Raw genomic sequence first — 17,602 nt, 5'->3', positions numbered from 1 at the left:
AAAAATCTGACTTTATATACTCACTTTCGCTGATCTAGTAATTCACAATAATAGGGTTTGTTTTTATTCGACAAAATAACACTTCGTGGAACACTTCGTATAAACAATATGAAATATGAAAAAATAATATCAATAATATTTTATCAATTAAAAGTTTACATTATTTTTTTTTTTTAAATCGCTATAAATGCAATCACAATAATTAATAGATTTTTTAACTCGCGTCTTTGATTAATATTATCAATTCCGCGATGGGTGAAATTTCAATAAAACAAATTTAAATAAATAAATTTCAATAAAAACTTAATGGGATCAGTCAATTAATAATTGAAACCAAAACATCTTATTTTTTCAGTGCATCAATGAAATCAAACCACTGTGCAGCATTTCATTCAGGTTCTCTTATATGGAAGCTAATTCCTACCTCAAATTTTATAATTTTCCTGGTCAAGACAACCGACATGTTGATTCAAAAAACTACTTCATGAGTATACTCGCTTTCACAGGATGTGTGAGCAATTCGTAATATTTTCACAAAAAACAATGTGAATTTTTTACAATTAAAATTGTAATTGAATTTGAAAAAAAAGCATTTAAAAGTTTAATTGATTTTTTAATCAAAATAAAAGTCCACCACAAAAACTAATAGAGTCCATTAACCCATTACACGCCAAGACCATTTAAAATAAAAACAAATAAATTAATTTATATATTTACGCTTAACTTCAGTTAAAAAATATAAAAAAAAAATAAAAACATAAAAATAAAAAAATAAAAAAACAAAAAAACAAAACGAAACGTTGCCTAATTTCATTTATAAACAAAGTTCTGCGAGATTAAATGTTGCCAATTTTGTGTACTCAAGCGAATCAATGGCTGGGAATGGGTTAAATATTTAATTGGCATCGGTGATTAATATTAGCAATTTCAATTAAAAATTAATTGGATCAATTAATTTCGTCATTGAAATAAAACAAATATTTTTTCCCCTGTGTATGAATGGAATCAAAACACTGTTTGAGCATTTCATTCAGGTACTCCCATATGGAAACTAATTAAATTCTTTAGCCAGCTCTTATTCTTTTCCTGGCGGATTGGCGATGGGCGACACCACCACAAATGACCAACAACAATGTTATAATAAATTAAACAAAATGAAAATTGAAAAATTCCTCAAACAACAAAAAAGTGTCTCGAGGGAATTCATACACAGCGAATGCCATAGAAATTAGAGAAAAACTGAAAAATTTTAACCGGAGGAAATTCACCATAATCAACATTGAAATGTTGATAATGAAGATGATGACTACATCATCACTTTGCCAAATGAAATGAGCAAAGGATGAGCAAGAACTTATGCTCTCCCTGTCTTTCGCTCTCTCTCTCTCTCTCTCTCTGTATATCTCTCCATAGGCAAATGTTTAGTGTTTTTCGCACATTTTGGGTGAAAATTTGGAAAAATAGATTCGACATCGACACTTTTCAGTTGACCATTGAACGTTAAAGCAAACAAGACACAAAATCGGATTATTTTCATCGTGAATGATCTTCGTGGCATTTTGAGGAAAATTTGGAGAGCAAACAAAATGGAAAATAAAAGAAAACACGTAGAGCAATAAATTAAGAAAAATATAATAAACAAAAAGCAAAGCAAACAAATTTTATCGAAAATTTTTGTATAACCTCCACCCCCTCGGAATAGTACACAAACCATTTATTTATGAGCAATTGTAGATGGGATTGGCAAAACTCAAAAAACAGAAACTACTATAACTATAATGCTCAATGTAGCCATAGTGTTGAAATGTTTATGATTTAAATATAAAAAAATATCTATGTGAAATAAACAAAGTGAAAAAATTAATTCATAAAAAAAATTATTTTAATTTAATAAACAAAAAAAATTAAACAAATCATTTGTGGAAAATTTTTGTAAACCAATAAGAGAATCTAATTTAAGATTATCTAACATGGAATTTTGTTAGTGCCAAATGCAAAAATAAAAAAAACACCAACTTAAAATTATAAATATAAATAAAAATAAGTTTCAACATATTGCATAGAAAATCTGCAGAGAGATCAATATGAATCAAATGCACTTGATATTCACCTCTGTACTTATATCTTCACTATTTATCTCAGGTATGTGCTATGCTTGAAGTGTTTGACAAAATCTCTCACTCTCAAATGATGGAGAGAAAGAGACTCTCATATGGGAAAAAAATATCTCCACATATTGCAGAAATTGATCAAGTTCATTTCAATAGTTTTGTCGCAGTACAAATTCAATTAAAAAGTGGATAAAAATTAATTTAAAAAATATTAAATTAAATTTCTTTGTAAGTTTAATGTTAAATTGGTGAATTTAAAAATTAGACTCATTACAAACGAATTAGAATATAATTTAATTTGGAGAAACGCCGATAACCGATAGAGATTTCCATCCACGGTTGCCGTAGTTGGTAAAATTCTATAAAAAATGGTAGATTTTTTACTGTCTGGTAGATTGGTAGAATTCTTCATGTTTTGGTAGATATTGCAAAATATACCTCTCCAACTAAGTGGTGCATCAATTTCCTATAGAAATAAATATTTAACAAAATTTTCTATAGAAATAAAAGTTGGACAAAATTTTCTATCAAAATAACACTTTGTCAAATTTTTCTATAAAAATAAATTTTTGACAAAATTTTCTATAGAAATATAATTTTGAAAAAATTTTCTATTGAAATAAAAGTTGGACAAAAATTTCTATAGAAAGAAACATTTGACAAAATTTACTAGAGAAATAAAATTTTGATAATATTGTCTATAGAAAAAAAATTGTGACAAAATTTCCTATAGAAATAAAATTTTGACAAAATTTCCTATAGAAATAAAATCTTGACAAAATTTCTATAGAAATAAAATTTTGACAAAATTTTCTATAGAAATAAAAGTTGAACAAAATTTTCTATAAAAATAAAATTTTGATAAAATTTTCTATAGAAATACAATTTTGACAAAATTTTCTATAGAAATAAAATTTTGACAAAATTTTCTATAGAAATAAAATCTTGAAAAAATTTCTATAGAAATAAAATTTTGACAAAATTTTCTACAGAACTAAAAGTTGAACAAAATTTTCTATAAAAATAAAATTTTGACAAAATTTTCTATAGAAATAAAATTTTTACTAAATTTTCTATAGAAATTTTCTAAAGAAACTTTTGACAAAATTTTCTAGAGAAATAAAATTTTGACAAAATTGTCTATAGAAAAAAAATTTTGACAAAATTTTCTATAGAAATAAAATCTTGAAAAAATTTCTATAGAAATAAAATTTTGACAAAATTTTCTATAGAAATAAAAGTTGAACAAAATTTTCTATAAAAATAAAATTTTGACAAAATTTTCTATAGAAATAAAATTTTGACAAAATGTTCTATAGAAATAAAATTTTGACAAAATTTTCTATAGAAATAAAATTTTGACAAAATTTTTCTATAGAAATAAAATTTTGACAAAATTATCTATAGAAATAAAATGTTGACAAAATTTTCTATAGAAATAAACTTTTGACAAAATTTTCTATAGAAATAAAAGTTGGACAAAATTTTCTATCAAAGTAAAGCTTTGTCAAAATTTTCTATATAAATAAGTTTTTGACAAAATTTTCTATAGAAATATAATTTTAACAACATTTTCTATAGAAATAAAAGTTGGACAAAATTTTCTATAAAAAGAAACTTTTGACAAAATTTTCTAGAGAAATAAAATTTTGACAAAATTGTCTATAGAAAAAAAAATTTGACAAAATTTTCTATAGAAATAAAATCTTGAAAAAATTTTCTATAGAAACAAAAGTTAAACAAAATTTTCTATAGAAATAAAATTTTGACAAAATTTTCTATAGAAATAAAATTTTCACAAAATTTTCTACCTAAATAAAATTTTAACAAAATTTTCTACAGAAATAAAATATTGACAAAATTTTCTATAGTAATAAAATTTTTACAAAATTTTCCATAATAATAACATTTTTACAAAATTTTCTATAGAAATTAAATGTTCACAATATTTTCTATAAAACTATAATTTTGATAAAATTTTCTATAGAAATAAAATGTTGATAAAATGTTTTCTATTTTTGTTAAATATTTTTAAAAATGTTACTTTTTTAAATTTTGGCCATACTATCAAAGTCCATTGTAAGTTCTCCCTTATTGTAGAGGTAGTATCCTTCCCTTGTTGGTGCAATCTAAAATCGTTAAAACATTTAAAATTCGACACACAATTCTAGGGATATTTATACACCCAAAAAATTGTCGCTAATAGGATCATAATATCGATGTGTCTATTCCAAAGTACGCTAGCATAAGTCTAAAAAGTGAATTTTCAGGAATCAAGGTCAAAGTTTTTTTTAATATTCTCAAAACCCGTTAAAGACATAAATTCACTTTTTCTGTCTTAAAATTATATTTATTGTAGATTTTTTTGTAGTATGTACGAATTCAAAATAATGATAATATAACATTAATAAAAAAAAGACCACTTTATACCGAACAAAGCTTGTTGACCTTTTTGGATAGGTAAATTTTTAAAACTTTAGTCACAGGCTACGTACAATATTAACCATAACTTTCGATAGAAGTGTCGAATAAATTTTGACAGGATGCAATTCACATCAATCCGAATAAAATACAACGAACTCCATCAACAAATGCTAAGTCGACTTAGCGTACTCTGGAATGAGGACGTCGATATATAATATTATACATATTGAAATAAAGTGCTCAAATGACAGAATAAAACATTTATATCGAAGAAAAAACATTTTTTTTTCATTCTAACTACATACATTTTATCAAATATTTCAAAATAAGAATTTTTAATTTTGGTAAAATTTTCTTCAAATTTTGGTAGATTATTTTTGGCACGTGTGGCAACCGTGTTTACATCACTCATTTGGACTATCCAATAATAATAACAAAAAACACCCATGTGTACTGATAGGGCGCCTTTTCCAATTTTCAAAATTTGGAAAAATATACATTTTTATAAATTCGGACTTTTCCAAGGTTTTTACAAAAAGTCGATAAGTGGACTTTTGTGTCCTTAGCAGTGGTACCGTTGTACCACTTTGGTGGCAAATTCTACACTTTTTTCAAACGGTGATATTTTTCTAATACAATTTTTTGTTGTTGTGCCAACTTTTTGCCATGTTGTGTGACTTTTATTTATTTGTGAGCAATTTCCTCTTTTTATCAGAATTTTTTCAGTATACACATGTACTGCCCAAAAATATGCAATGAAAATATTCTATTAAATTCAAGGAGTAGTTTTCAATGAATTGAATATAAAATTATTGTCATGTGAGGATCTAAATTGAAAAAAAAAATAAATATTTCAGAATTCTATATAAAATACTAATATATGTAAATGCATTTAATTGTTACTTATTCTATATGAAAAAGTATGACACTTTTTAAAAAGGAGCGTGCAAACTTTTATGGCGAATGACACTTTTTTTGCGCCACTTTTGAGAAATTCTCAGCGGTAACACTGGTCCCTAGAATAAATTAAAATGTTTAAAGTCATATAAAAACTTTGAAAACCGTGTAAAATATATTCAACTTTCACTCCAAAAATTTTGTTTTGTTTAATTTTTATACCCTCCACCATAGAATGGGGGGTATTTTAACTTTGTCATTCCGTTTGTAACACATCGAAATATTGCTCTAAAACCCCATAAAGTATATATATTCTGGGTCGTGGTGAAATCCTGAGTCTATCTAAGCATGTACGTCCGTCCGTCCGTCTGTTGAAATCACGCTAACTTCCGAACGAAACAAGCTATCGACTTGAAAGTTGGCACAAGTAGTTGTTATTGATGTAGATCGGATGGTATTGAAAATTGATCTCCGGAGCCTCTTGGAGAAGCAAAATTCATCCGATCCGGTTGAAATTTTGAACGTGGTTTTAGTATATATACCATGCCAAAATTGATCCATATCGGCTATAGTTATATATAGCCGATCCCCAATCACACAAAAATTGGTCCATATCGGTTCAAAATCATGGTTGCCACTCGAGCCAAAAATAATCTACCAAAATTTTATTTCTATAGAAAATTTTGTCAAAATTTTATTTCTATAGAAAATTTTGTCAACATTTTTGTTCTATAGAAAATTTTGTGAAAATTTTATTTCTATAGAAAATTTTGTCAAAATTTTATTTCTATAGAAAATTTTGTCAAAATTTTATTTCTATAGACAATTTTGTCAAAATTCTATTTCCATACAAAATTTTGTCCAAATTTTATTTCTATAGAAACATTTGTCAAAATTTTATTTCTATAGAAATTTTTGTCAAAATTTTATTTCTATAAAAATTTTTGTCAAACTTAATTTTATACGTGTTTAATCGGCCTTTTTTTAGTTTAATATATACCACGTATGGACTACCTTGCAATTTAGAAGACGGTGTTAGGAAGTTTTAAGATACCTTGCCATCGGCAAATGTTACCGCAACCCAAGTAATTCGATTGTGGATGACAGTCTTCAGTAGAAGTTTCTACGCAATCCACGGTGGAGTGTACATAAGCTTCGGCCTGGCCGAACTTACGGGCGTATATACTTGTTAAATTTATATAAGGAGCCAAGGTAAGGTAGTACCATGATTGGCAGTCCTGGGTTCAATCTCGGCATCCCTAAAATTTTACATAATGGACTTGATCAGTTTTTTAATTAAGGTAGTTTATCTGATTAACTAACTTAAAACTAAATTACAACAGCTTCCGCCATTGAATGCTACAGCTGTGAATCAGCCTATGAGCAAGGATGTGGATACATTTTTGACTCCGAGGAATATTTCAAAGTGAATTGTGATCGTAAAGCACCACCTCGTTATATCCAACAATCAACGGAGAATCTAAATGCAACAGCATGTATGAAGAGAGTATACAAAGGTAAGTTCACAATTTCAAAGCCCACATTCTAATTTTTCTTTTAGAATTTTTAATTCCCGTAGTTTCATTGTAAATTCAATTACTTTTATCTACTAATCAAAGGAATGGAGTATATGTGACGTTTGGAGAGTTACACACTCTTAGTGTAACACACTTTCATTGTGAGAGTACGGGTGGTGAATTTCTCTCTTAGCAATAAGTGCTGCCAAGTTATGAGTTTAATAACTCAGAGAATCTTTGAGATACTCAGAAATGTTTAATTTGGAGAGTTAGGCACACTTATCATTGTGATAGTACGGGTGGTGAATTTCTCTCTTAACAATAAGTGATGCCAAGTTATGAGTTCAATGACTCAGATACTCAGAAATGTAACCAAAATGATTAACAGTTTTTTTGTTTTGTTTTGTTTCTCTTTTTGCCGAAATATTTTGTTCATATTTATTGCAATGTCTCTGTATAATAAATATGTAACTATGGTACATTATTAATTACTACACTTTGACATATTTTGTTAATGAATGGATATAATTATACAGAAATTATTCAAAAATTTATTACAATTGAAATATATACCAGGAAATTGTTTTATATTAAACGAATGTCAACAATTTGTTAGAATGTCATTGAGTAATTCAACTTATAAATATTTACTAGTTCTAATTTTTAATTAAGATTTGTGTAATCTTTAGAAATTGAATGATTCATTTATCATCTATGACAGTTAATAACAAAAAAGTCACCACTAAATACATTGAAATTATTTTTGAATTATATAACATTAAAAACAAATTTCTTTAATACAAAATTATCACTTTTGTTTGTTTCTTTATATATACAAATGTCTCTAATGGCGATATATTAATAAAGCCATGCACGTACAATTAAATGCCAGTTTAAAAATCCAAATTATAGTAGATACTCTCAAAAAAAAAGTTTACTTTGATCCAAAGATCTGGACCTTCTCGAGAAGCTTCTTTAGCCTTAAATCTAGGATCAATAAAATTTAATATCAATAAAGTTTTAAATAATAATTTAAATTACGATACAGATCTCATTTATCAGATTTTCAATCTTTATATACCCTCCACCATAGGATGGGGGATATATTAACTTTGTAATTCCGTTTGTAACACATCGAAATATTGATCTAAGACCCCATAAAGTATATATATTCCGGGTCGTGGTGAAATTCTGAGTCGATCTGAGCATGTACGTCCGTCCGTCTGTTGAAATCTCGCTAACTTCGGAACGAAACAAGCTATCGACTTGAAACTTGGCACAAGTAGTTGTTATTGATGTAGGTCGGATGGTATTGCAAATGGGCCATATCGGTCCACTTTTACGTATAGCCCCCATATAAACGGACCCCCAAATTTGGCTTGCAGACCCTCTAAGAGAAGCAAATTTCATCCGATCCGGCTGAAATTTGATACATGGTGTTAGTATATAGTCTCTAACAACCGTGCAAAAATTGGTTCACATCGGCCCATAATTATATATAGCCCCCATATAAACTGATCCCCCGATTTGGCTTGCGGAGCCTCTAAGAGAAGCAAATTTCATCCGATCCGGCTGAAATTTGGTACATGGTGTTAGTATATGGTCTCTAACAAACATGCAAAAATTGGTCCACATCGGTCCATAATTATATATAGCCCCCATCATAAGCGTAGGAAGGCCTCTGGGGAGGGGGCTTAGACCCCCCCAGAAAAATTTTAGCCCCCCCAGAATTTGAAAACCTATTTACGATTTTACATTTTTATAAAAATTAAACAAGTATATACTCGTACAACGCACAAAGTTCCACTAAAGACTTTCATGCACAATCGAATTACTTGGGTTGTGGTTGAAGTCTGATATTTATGAAATAAAACTGTGGTTGAACTTATGATTTAGTTGAATAAAAAATAGTAATTGATATTAAAACTATTCTTTCATAAATTAATATTTTAATAATGCTGCAAAAACGCGTCGCCAAAAAAGAAGTGAAAATGTTCTTTTTGGGTCTGGAAGTGGTACAAAATTGGCGGAGAAGTGATGAATGTAATATGAACTTGTCATAGAATGAATGTCCACCGTTTCAACAACCACTGCAATGAATTTGCATCACTTCTTAAGGTGTGATCCGAATTCAGTGTTTTGAATGTGAATTAAAAATTTTGTGATATTTTCCCAAATAAATAATTTTTATACTTTTTATGATTTTTAATGCATTCTAACGCTTGTTTGAAACGTTTTTTCAAATATTATCGATTTTTCTATAATGGATTTAGCATTTTTGTGGAAAAATTTGAATAATTTGTACCATTTTATTTATTCTTACTCTTTTTTTAAACTATTTAAAAAAAGAAAACAAAAAATTACGCATTAAAATATAAAAAAATGAAGTAAAAAACTTCCTGTGTAGTTAAAATAGTTAACTTCTTTGTGAAGACATTTTTGGAAGTGGTTAAAAGTTGTGCCTTTAGAACAACTCCCAATTTTTTGCTGGGAAAAGTGTGGAACTACCCTACGGGAAATGGATCAACCATAGCTATAGCCCCCCCTAGGAAAATTGTCTAGCTACGCTAATGGCCCCCATATAAACCGATCCCCCGATTTGGCTTGCAGAGCCTCTAAGAGAAACAAATTTCATCCGATCCGGCTGAAATTTGGTACATGATGTTAGTATATGATGTTAGTATATGTCTCTAATGACCATGCAAAAATTGGTCCATATCGGTCCATAATTATGTATAGCCCCCATATAAACCGATCACCAGATTTGACCTCCGGAGCCTCTTGGAAGACCAAAATTCTTCCCATTCGGTTGAAATTTGGTACGTGATGTTAGTATATGGTATCCAACAACCATGCAAGAATTGGTTCCTATCAGTCCATAATTATATATAGCTCCCATATAAACCGATCGCCAGATTTGACCTCCGGTGCCTTTTGGAGAAGCAAAATTCATCCGATCTGGTTGAAATTTGGTACGTGGTGGTAGTATATGATATTTAACAACCATGCCAAAAGTGGTCCATATCAGTCCATAATCGTTTATAGCCCCCATATAAACCGATCGCGAGATTTGGTTTTGGAGCCTCTTGGATGAGCAAATTTCATCCGAGTGAGTTGAAATTTGTGGATGACAGTCTTTCGTAGATGTTTCTACGCAATCCATGGTGGAGGGTACATAAGATTCGGCCTGGCCGAACTTACGACCGTATATACTTTTTTTGTTATATAATAACGAAGCTATGTACGTACAAACAAAAGGCAATTTAAAAATCCAAATAATTACAAATACTTCAATAAATTGCGTAACCTAAAATTTAGGATGCATAATCTTTCATATTAGGTTAGGTTAGGTATAGTGGCAGTCCGATACTTCAGGCTCACTTGGACTATTCAGTCCATTGCAATACCACAGTGGTGAACTTCTCTCTTATCACTGAGTGATGCCCTATTCTATGTTAAAGTCAATGACAAGGGAGCTCTTTTTTATAGCTGAGTCCGAACGGCGTTCCTCATTGCAGTGAAAATTTTCTATAGAAATAAAATTTTTAGAAAAGTTTATATAGAAACCAGATTTTCAGAAAATTTTCTATAGAAATAAAATTTTCAGAAAATTCTCTATAGAAATAAAAATTTTGTGAAATAACAATTTCCGAGAATTTTCTATTGAAATAAAATTTTTTGTAGAAATAAAATTTTGCAAAAAAATGTTTTATAGAAATAACATTTTGCAGAAAATTTTCTATAGAAATACAATTTTCAGAAAAAAAATTTTTCTTTAGAAATACAATTTTCAGAAAATTTTTTATAGAATAACAATTTTCAGAAAAAAATTCTATAGAAATAAAATTTTCAGAAATATTTCTATAGAAATAAAATTTTCAAAAAATTTTCTACAGAAATAAAATTTTCCAAAAAAAAAAAAAAAATTATAACATAAAATTTTTCAAAAAATTTTTATAGAAATTAAATTTTTCAAAAAATTTTTATAGAAATTAAATTTTTCAAAAATTTTCTATAGAAATAAAATTGACAGAAAATTTTCTATAGAAATAAAATTTTCAGAAAATTTTCTATAGAAATAAAATTTTTCAAAAAATTTTTATAGAAATAAAATTTTCCAAAAATGTTCTATAGAAATAAAATTTTCGAAAAATTTTCTATAGAAATAACATTTTCCAAAAATCTTTTATAGAAATAAAATTTTGCAAAAACTTTTCTATAGAAATAAAATTTTACTGAAAATTTCCTATAGAAATGAAAATTTTCTAAAAATTTAGAGAAGTTGTGAAACATTCAGAAATGTCAACAGCATTACTGTGTTTGGTCGAAACTCGGTTTGAGCCTACGTCCCTGTGAATGCAAGCCGGGCATGCTAACCGTTGCACCACGGTGGCTCCCATCTTTCATATTAGGTCACAATTTTGTTCAATGTACTTCAAAGTAAAAATGTTTTCTTAATTCCAAAAAAACTTAAGTCAAAGATGCAAAATCTTTAAAAATAAATTATAGACTATATTTGAAGCGTTCTTAACTTAAATCTAAAGATTCAGTATATTAGTTAATTTAAAGACGATTTCTATAAATCAAACATATTTTTCTTAACTTCAATCCTGGACAGTCATCCTTCGTCAAAATGGCAACGCGTTATTTCATTTTCGATCTAAAAAGGATTTTAGTCGATTGGGAAATGATAAATTTAAGTTATACTTATTCAACAATTTTATGGATTTTTATTTCATACTAATTAAAAACATATTTAATAAGAAAATAAATTCAATTTTGGTTCTTATTTTTGCTCACGATGCAAATCATAGCGTCTTGAAATAAGCCGTAGTCAAAATGACGAAGGATGACGTTAGCGTACAAAATATAAGGATGACTTTCCAGGGTTAAGGACAATTTTCCTTACTTCAAAGACAAGTCACTAAACGTAGATTTATGTCTAAAATTTAATGAAAGAAATTTTTTAATGAAAAGATTTTTAACTTTCTTTTAATTCAAATTTCATTATTTGAATTAAGTGTGTCGTTAATGTAAATCGCATGTCCTAAATTTTAGGGTGCATATTCTGTTACTTTTCAAATTAGACTATTTCAATTTTTTTGGTGTTCAATTGCCCACATGACAACAATCTGTTGAAGTAATCTTAATTCCAGTATTCATTAACTTTTTCTTGGTATGGTCACCTTTGGCCTTAACTATTGCACCAAATTGAAAATCTCTTGTGCAATGACATTCTTCAACATATCCATACCGAATATGTTTAGTCCTTACCCCATTCGCTAACATAATTGAAATTTAAAAATGAATAGGAATCAGATTTAGGGAACGACAAGTATCATTATAAGAATTTACGGTGTGCTACACATACATTTTGTTTACATTGAGATTTTTTTTTGTTTGTTTGTTACACTTGAACCCCATCATGAATAACATTTTTTAAATAATGTCAGACCTAATTGCTGTAGATGGCTTGTAAACAATGTAACAAGCTGTTGTCATTTCTAGTTTGACCAATTTTAGCTTTGTAACATTTTTTATCAACTGCATGCAGTTTAGGACCATCAGTTTAGAAGTCAAAATGAACACAAGAACACAACAGAAGCTCTCCAAGCCTTATACTCATTACAGTATTTTATCTCCTCTCAGTAATGTTGGTGACAATTCTCCTCTAAATGGCTTCAACACAATGTGTAACTCCGTGAGGACTCAGCGATAAGAAGGAGTTCTCTTATTAGTGAGCTCCATCATTAATAAGAGAGAGGGTCACCACCTATGGTATCACAATGGACTGAATAGTCTAAGTGAGCCTAATTCTGTGAATCTTTACCAAACGCCCATCCGAATATAAACCTTTCGGACTAAATTGCTTCGATCGCTTTACTCCTAACTGCAATATTTGTTTCGCTTCAATAAATCAGTGCATTCTGAAATTGACACAAATAATTAGTTGAGGATTTTTCTGTCTATAATGTATTGAATATAATTTGAAATTATTTCATTTGTCTTCTCTCTCACTCTCTCTCTTTCGCTCTTCCTCTCTTTTATTTTTTAGAACACAGTGTGACCAAATACATTCGCAGCTGCTATTTCGGTGATGTCAATGACACCGACACAGGCTGCCGTATGGATCCCTCCATGATAGATATTCACGATGTCCAATGTTATGTGTGTGATGAAGAAGATTATTGTAATGCAGCCTCGAGGAATCATGATGCGAAAACCTGGTGGTCCACCTTCTTGCCAATGTTAATATTTATTTTGACAGCGAAAATATTAAACATGAAATGTTTTTGAAACAAAGAGCAGGATTTTTAAAATAATTTTTAAGGCTTTCTTCCAATTGAAATTCCCCTAATTTTAACAAAAAAAAAACAAAGATAAATAATTAGTAGTAATAGGCAAAGAAAATGTTTTGAAATAAAAAATATATTCCCCTTTAGAAATAAGTACAAGTAACTGAAAAATAGTTTTCATTGGCAAATAAAACAGGTGGTAAACTTTTGCACAGTGGGATGATAGAGAAAAATTAAGATATTAAATATTTTCTTCTCAATCAAATTATAATGTTTTATATATTTTTAGAAATTCTACCAATGTGCATTTACATACATATATTCTAGAAAAGAACCTAAATATTCTAAACGTTATGATTTATTTTATGTCTCATGTCTGCCCATGGTATATGTATGTGTGTGTGAGAGAGAGAGAGTGAGTGAATATACCCAATGAGACCAAGCAGAGATGTCATCAAATCAAACAATGACGTTTCGTATGGTAAGTAATACAAAGTAGATGAACTGTCCCACACACGTCATTTATTATTTATTTCATTTTTGTTTTTTTAATTTTGCTTGTTTGCCCAAATATTTGTGATGTATATCTAAATTTATTCACAAACAAAATGAGAAGAAACATAAAAATTAGAACAAAATGAGAAAAATTCTGAAAAAAAACAAGTAAATTTGTGTAGATGTAAAAGAGAAAAATCTCTTGAAAACTATATTTTTTTTGAAAATCTTTTTTGGTTCTGAAGCCAGTTGTCCGCTGACAGTAAATCGAAAAAGACTTCTTAAACCAAAATATTCTTAAAATCAAAAACACAAAATGCGATATTTTCTCCTCGTGGCTTTGCTTTGTACCTTCCTGGCATCGGGTTAATATTATATAAATTTTAGAAGAAAAAAATCAAAAAGAATTAAATATTATTATTTTTTGTTTTTATAATTATTTCCTATACAGTATGGGCTATCAAATGTTACGAATGTGATTCTATGACCACACCACAGTGCAATGAATATTTTTCACCTAAAGGTGTGGAGGAAAGTGATTGCGATGAGGATGATATGCCAGATTATTTAAAGAAATATGGTGTGCAAATTGAGGCCACCGGTTGTTTGACCAAAATTCATGAAGGAAGTAAGTATTTTTTCTATTGAGTGATATATATTGTTAAACAATTTGAAAAAAAAAACGCTAACTGTGGACAGACAAAAAAACCATGGATATTAGCCATCGGGATTCTAAGCAGAAACCTTTTTGTTTTAGAAAATTTCCATAGAGTTTTGGCTGATAGCAAAATAAATGTTCACAAACTTAAAATTAAATTTTGAGAAATGTTCATGCAAATATAAAATTTTTGCAAATTTCCCATAGAAATGAAATTTTCACACAATTTGCCATAGAAATACAATTTTGGGCAAAATTCCTATAGAAATTAAATTTTCATAAAATTTTCTATAAAAATGAAATTTTAACAAAATTCCCTATAGAAATAAAATTTGAAGAAAATTGCCTAACAAAATGAAATTGTGACAAAATTTCCTATAGAAATAAGATTTTGACAAAATTTGCCATAGGAATAAAATTTTGAGAAATTTTCCTATACAAATGACAAAATTTCATATAGCAATGAATTTTTCCAAAAATTTCTTATCACAATAAAATTTGAATTGATTTTCACAAATTTTCTTAGAAATTAAATTTGGAAAATTTCCTATAACAATCAAATTTTGGCAAAATTTCTTAAGAGAAGTTCACCAATGTGGCATCACAATGGACTGAATAGTCTAAGTGAGGCTGCCACCTAAACTAACCTAACCTACTCAAAAGTTAATTTTTATTGAAATTTTTCGCAAAATTTTATTTCTGTAAAAAATGTCATTCTATGGAAAATTTTCTCAAGTCATTTAATTTCGATAATTCTATGGTCACACTGGTCAAATATTTGACAGAAATCAAAAAAGAATCTGTCGCCAACCCAAGAAAACATATTTAGCTCATATTGGATATATAACATCATGATAGGATTATTTTCCAAAAACCGTATCAAGATATTTGGAAAATGGTTCAGGAAAAATATTTTACACTCATTTTGGTCAAATATTTGTCAGAGTGACCATATTTGACCAAAATGAGTGTAAAATATTTTTCCTGAACCATTTTCCAAATATCTTGATACGGTTTTTGGAAAATAATCCTATCATGATGTTATATATCCAATATGAGCTAAATATGTTTTCTTGGGTTGGCGACAGATTCTTTTTTGATTTCTGTCAAATATTTGTCCAGTGTGACCATAGAATTATCGAAATTAAATGACTTGAGAAAATTTTCCATAGAATGACATTTTTTACAGAAATAAAATTTTGCGAAAAATTTCAATAAAAATTAACTTTTGAGTAGGTTAGGTTAGTTTAGGTGGCAGCCTCACTTAGACTATTCAGTCCATTGTGATGCCACATTGGTGAACTTCTCTTTTTGAACTTTTGATTATTGTTCCTGTGCAAGAGAAATTATGAGAAAATTTCCTATAGAATTGAAAATTTGAGAACAAGGAAAATTTGCAAAAATTTCCTAGAGAAATGAAATTTTGATAAAACTGACTATAGAAATGAAATTTTGACAAAATTTCCTATAAAAATGAAATTTCGAGAAAATTTCCCATAGCAATGAAATTTTGAAAGAAAAAAAATCCTATGGAAGGAAATTTTACCAAAATTTCCTATAGGAATTAAACTTTAAAAAAATTTGAATTTAAAATCCGATTTGATTTGATTTTTACAAAATTTCCTAGAAAAGAAATTTAGAAAAAAAAATTCTATAAAATCAAATTTTGAAAAAATTTCATACAAAACTCAAATTTAGACAAAATTTCTTATAAACATTAAATTAAATTTGGAGAAAATTTCTAATAGAAATAAAATTTTGAAAAACTTCGCTATAGAAATGAAATTTTGGGAAATTTTCCAAGAGAAACGAAATTTTGACAAAAATTTCTTATAAAAATAAAATTCTGACAAAATTTCCGATAGAACTGAAATTTAGAGAAAATTTCCTCAAGAACTGAAATTTTGACAAAATTTCCTATAGATATTAAATTTATATCAAATTTCCCACAGACAAAATTTCCTATAGAAATTAAAATTTAACAAAATTTCACATAGAAATGAAAATTTGAATAAATTTCCTAAATTAAATTTTGAGAAAATTTGCTATAGAAATGGCGTTTTAAGAAAATTTCCTTTAAAAATCAAATTTTGACAATTTTTTTTATAAAAACAAAATTCAGACAAAACTTCCGATAGAAATGAAATTTGGAGAAAATTTCCTCATGAACTCAAATTTTGAAAAAAATTCCTATAGAAATGAAATCTATAGCAACTTTCCCACAGAAATGAAATTTAAACAAAATTTTCTTTAGAAATGAAATTATAGGGAAATTTCCTACTGAAACAAAATTTTCTGAAAATATCCTTAGAAATCGAATTTTTACAAAATTTCTTACAGAAATTAAAATTTGACAAAACTTCACATAGAAATAAAAATTTTAAAACATTTCCTAAATGAATTTTTGAGAAAATTTACTATAGAAATGAACTTTTGAAAAAGTTTATTTTAAAAATCAAATTTTAACAAAATTCCTTATAAAAATCACATTTTGAGAAAATTTTTTATAAAAATTAAAAAACTAAATTTTGACCAAATTTCCTCAAGAACTGAAATTTTGACAAAATTTCCTATAGCAATGAAATTTTGAGAAAATTTTTTATAGAAATGAAATTTTAGGGAAATTTCCTACTAAAACTAAATTTTCGGAAAATATCCTTAGAAATCGAATTTTTACAAAATTTCCTATAGAAATTAAAATTTGACAAAACTTCACATAGAAACGAAAATTTGAATAGATCTCCTAAATGAAATTTTGAGAAAATTTACTATAGAAATGGCGTTTTGAGAAAATTTCCTTTAAAAATCAAATTTTGACAAAATTTTTTATAAAAACCAAATTTTGACAAAATTTCTTGTAGAAATGAAATTTTGAGAAAATTTCCTCAAGAACTGAAATTTTGAACTTTCCCACAGAAATGAAATTTTAAGAAAATTTTCTATAGAAATGAAATTTTAGGGAAATTTCCTACTCAAAAAAAATTTCTGAAAATATCCTTAGAAATCGAATTATTACCAAATTTCTTATAGAAATTAAAATTTGACAAAACTTCACATAGAAACGAAAATTTTAAAAAACTTTCTAAATGAAATGAATAGCGTTTTGAGAAAATTTCCTTTAAAAATCAAATTTTGACAAAATTTTTTATAAAAATCAAATTTTGACAAAATTTCTTGTAGAAATGAAATTTTGAGAAAATTTCC

General features: G+C 27.6%; 2 protein-coding genes across 2 annotated transcripts in view; both read left to right on the top strand.

The window, feature by feature from the left end:
• Window positions 1–1,477: 1,477 nt before the first annotated feature.
• LOC142226938 (UPAR/Ly6 domain-containing protein bero) lies at window positions 1,478–13,416 on the top strand. Its single transcript, XM_075297201.1, has 3 exons — window positions 1,478–2,142; window positions 6,776–6,949; window positions 13,005–13,416. The coding sequence occupies exons 1-3, from the start codon at window positions 2,085–2,087 to the stop codon at window positions 13,244–13,246; spliced, it is 474 nt and encodes a 157-aa protein (XP_075153316.1). The 5' UTR covers window positions 1,478–2,084; the 3' UTR covers window positions 13,247–13,416.
• A 549-nt stretch (window positions 13,417–13,965) lies between these two features.
• Window positions 13,966–17,602, top strand: part of LOC142226937 (UPAR/Ly6 domain-containing protein bero-like) — a 29,568-nt gene continuing 25,931 nt past the window's right edge. Inside the window, exons 1-2 of the mRNA XM_075297200.1 lie at window positions 13,966–14,105; window positions 14,192–14,368. Coding sequence (XP_075153315.1) covers window positions 14,057–14,105; window positions 14,192–14,368 — 226 coding nt within the window. The 5' untranslated portion in view covers window positions 13,966–14,056. The remainder of the gene's footprint in view (window positions 14,106–14,191; window positions 14,369–17,602) is intronic.

Source organism: Haematobia irritans, chromosome 2 (assembly GCF_050003625.1).
Source record: "Haematobia irritans isolate KBUSLIRL chromosome 2, ASM5000362v1, whole genome shotgun sequence".
Taxonomy (NCBI): domain Eukaryota; kingdom Metazoa; phylum Arthropoda; class Insecta; order Diptera; family Muscidae; genus Haematobia; species Haematobia irritans.
This window is presented reverse-complemented; position numbering and strand designations above follow the sequence as displayed.

Excerpts from the sequence above, each read along its gene's own strand:
- LOC142226938 (XM_075297201.1), top strand. The coding sequence starts at position 2,085 with ATGAATCAAATGCACTTGATATTCACCTCTGTACTTATATCTTCACTA. Across the intron at positions 2,143-6,775 it reads ATCTTCACTATTTATCTCAG|CTTCCGCCATTGAATGCTAC; the intron begins GTATGTGCTATG and ends AAATTACAACAG. Across the intron at positions 6,950-13,004 it reads TATGAAGAGAGTATACAAAG|AACACAGTGTGACCAAATAC; the intron begins GTAAGTTCACAA and ends TTTATTTTTTAG.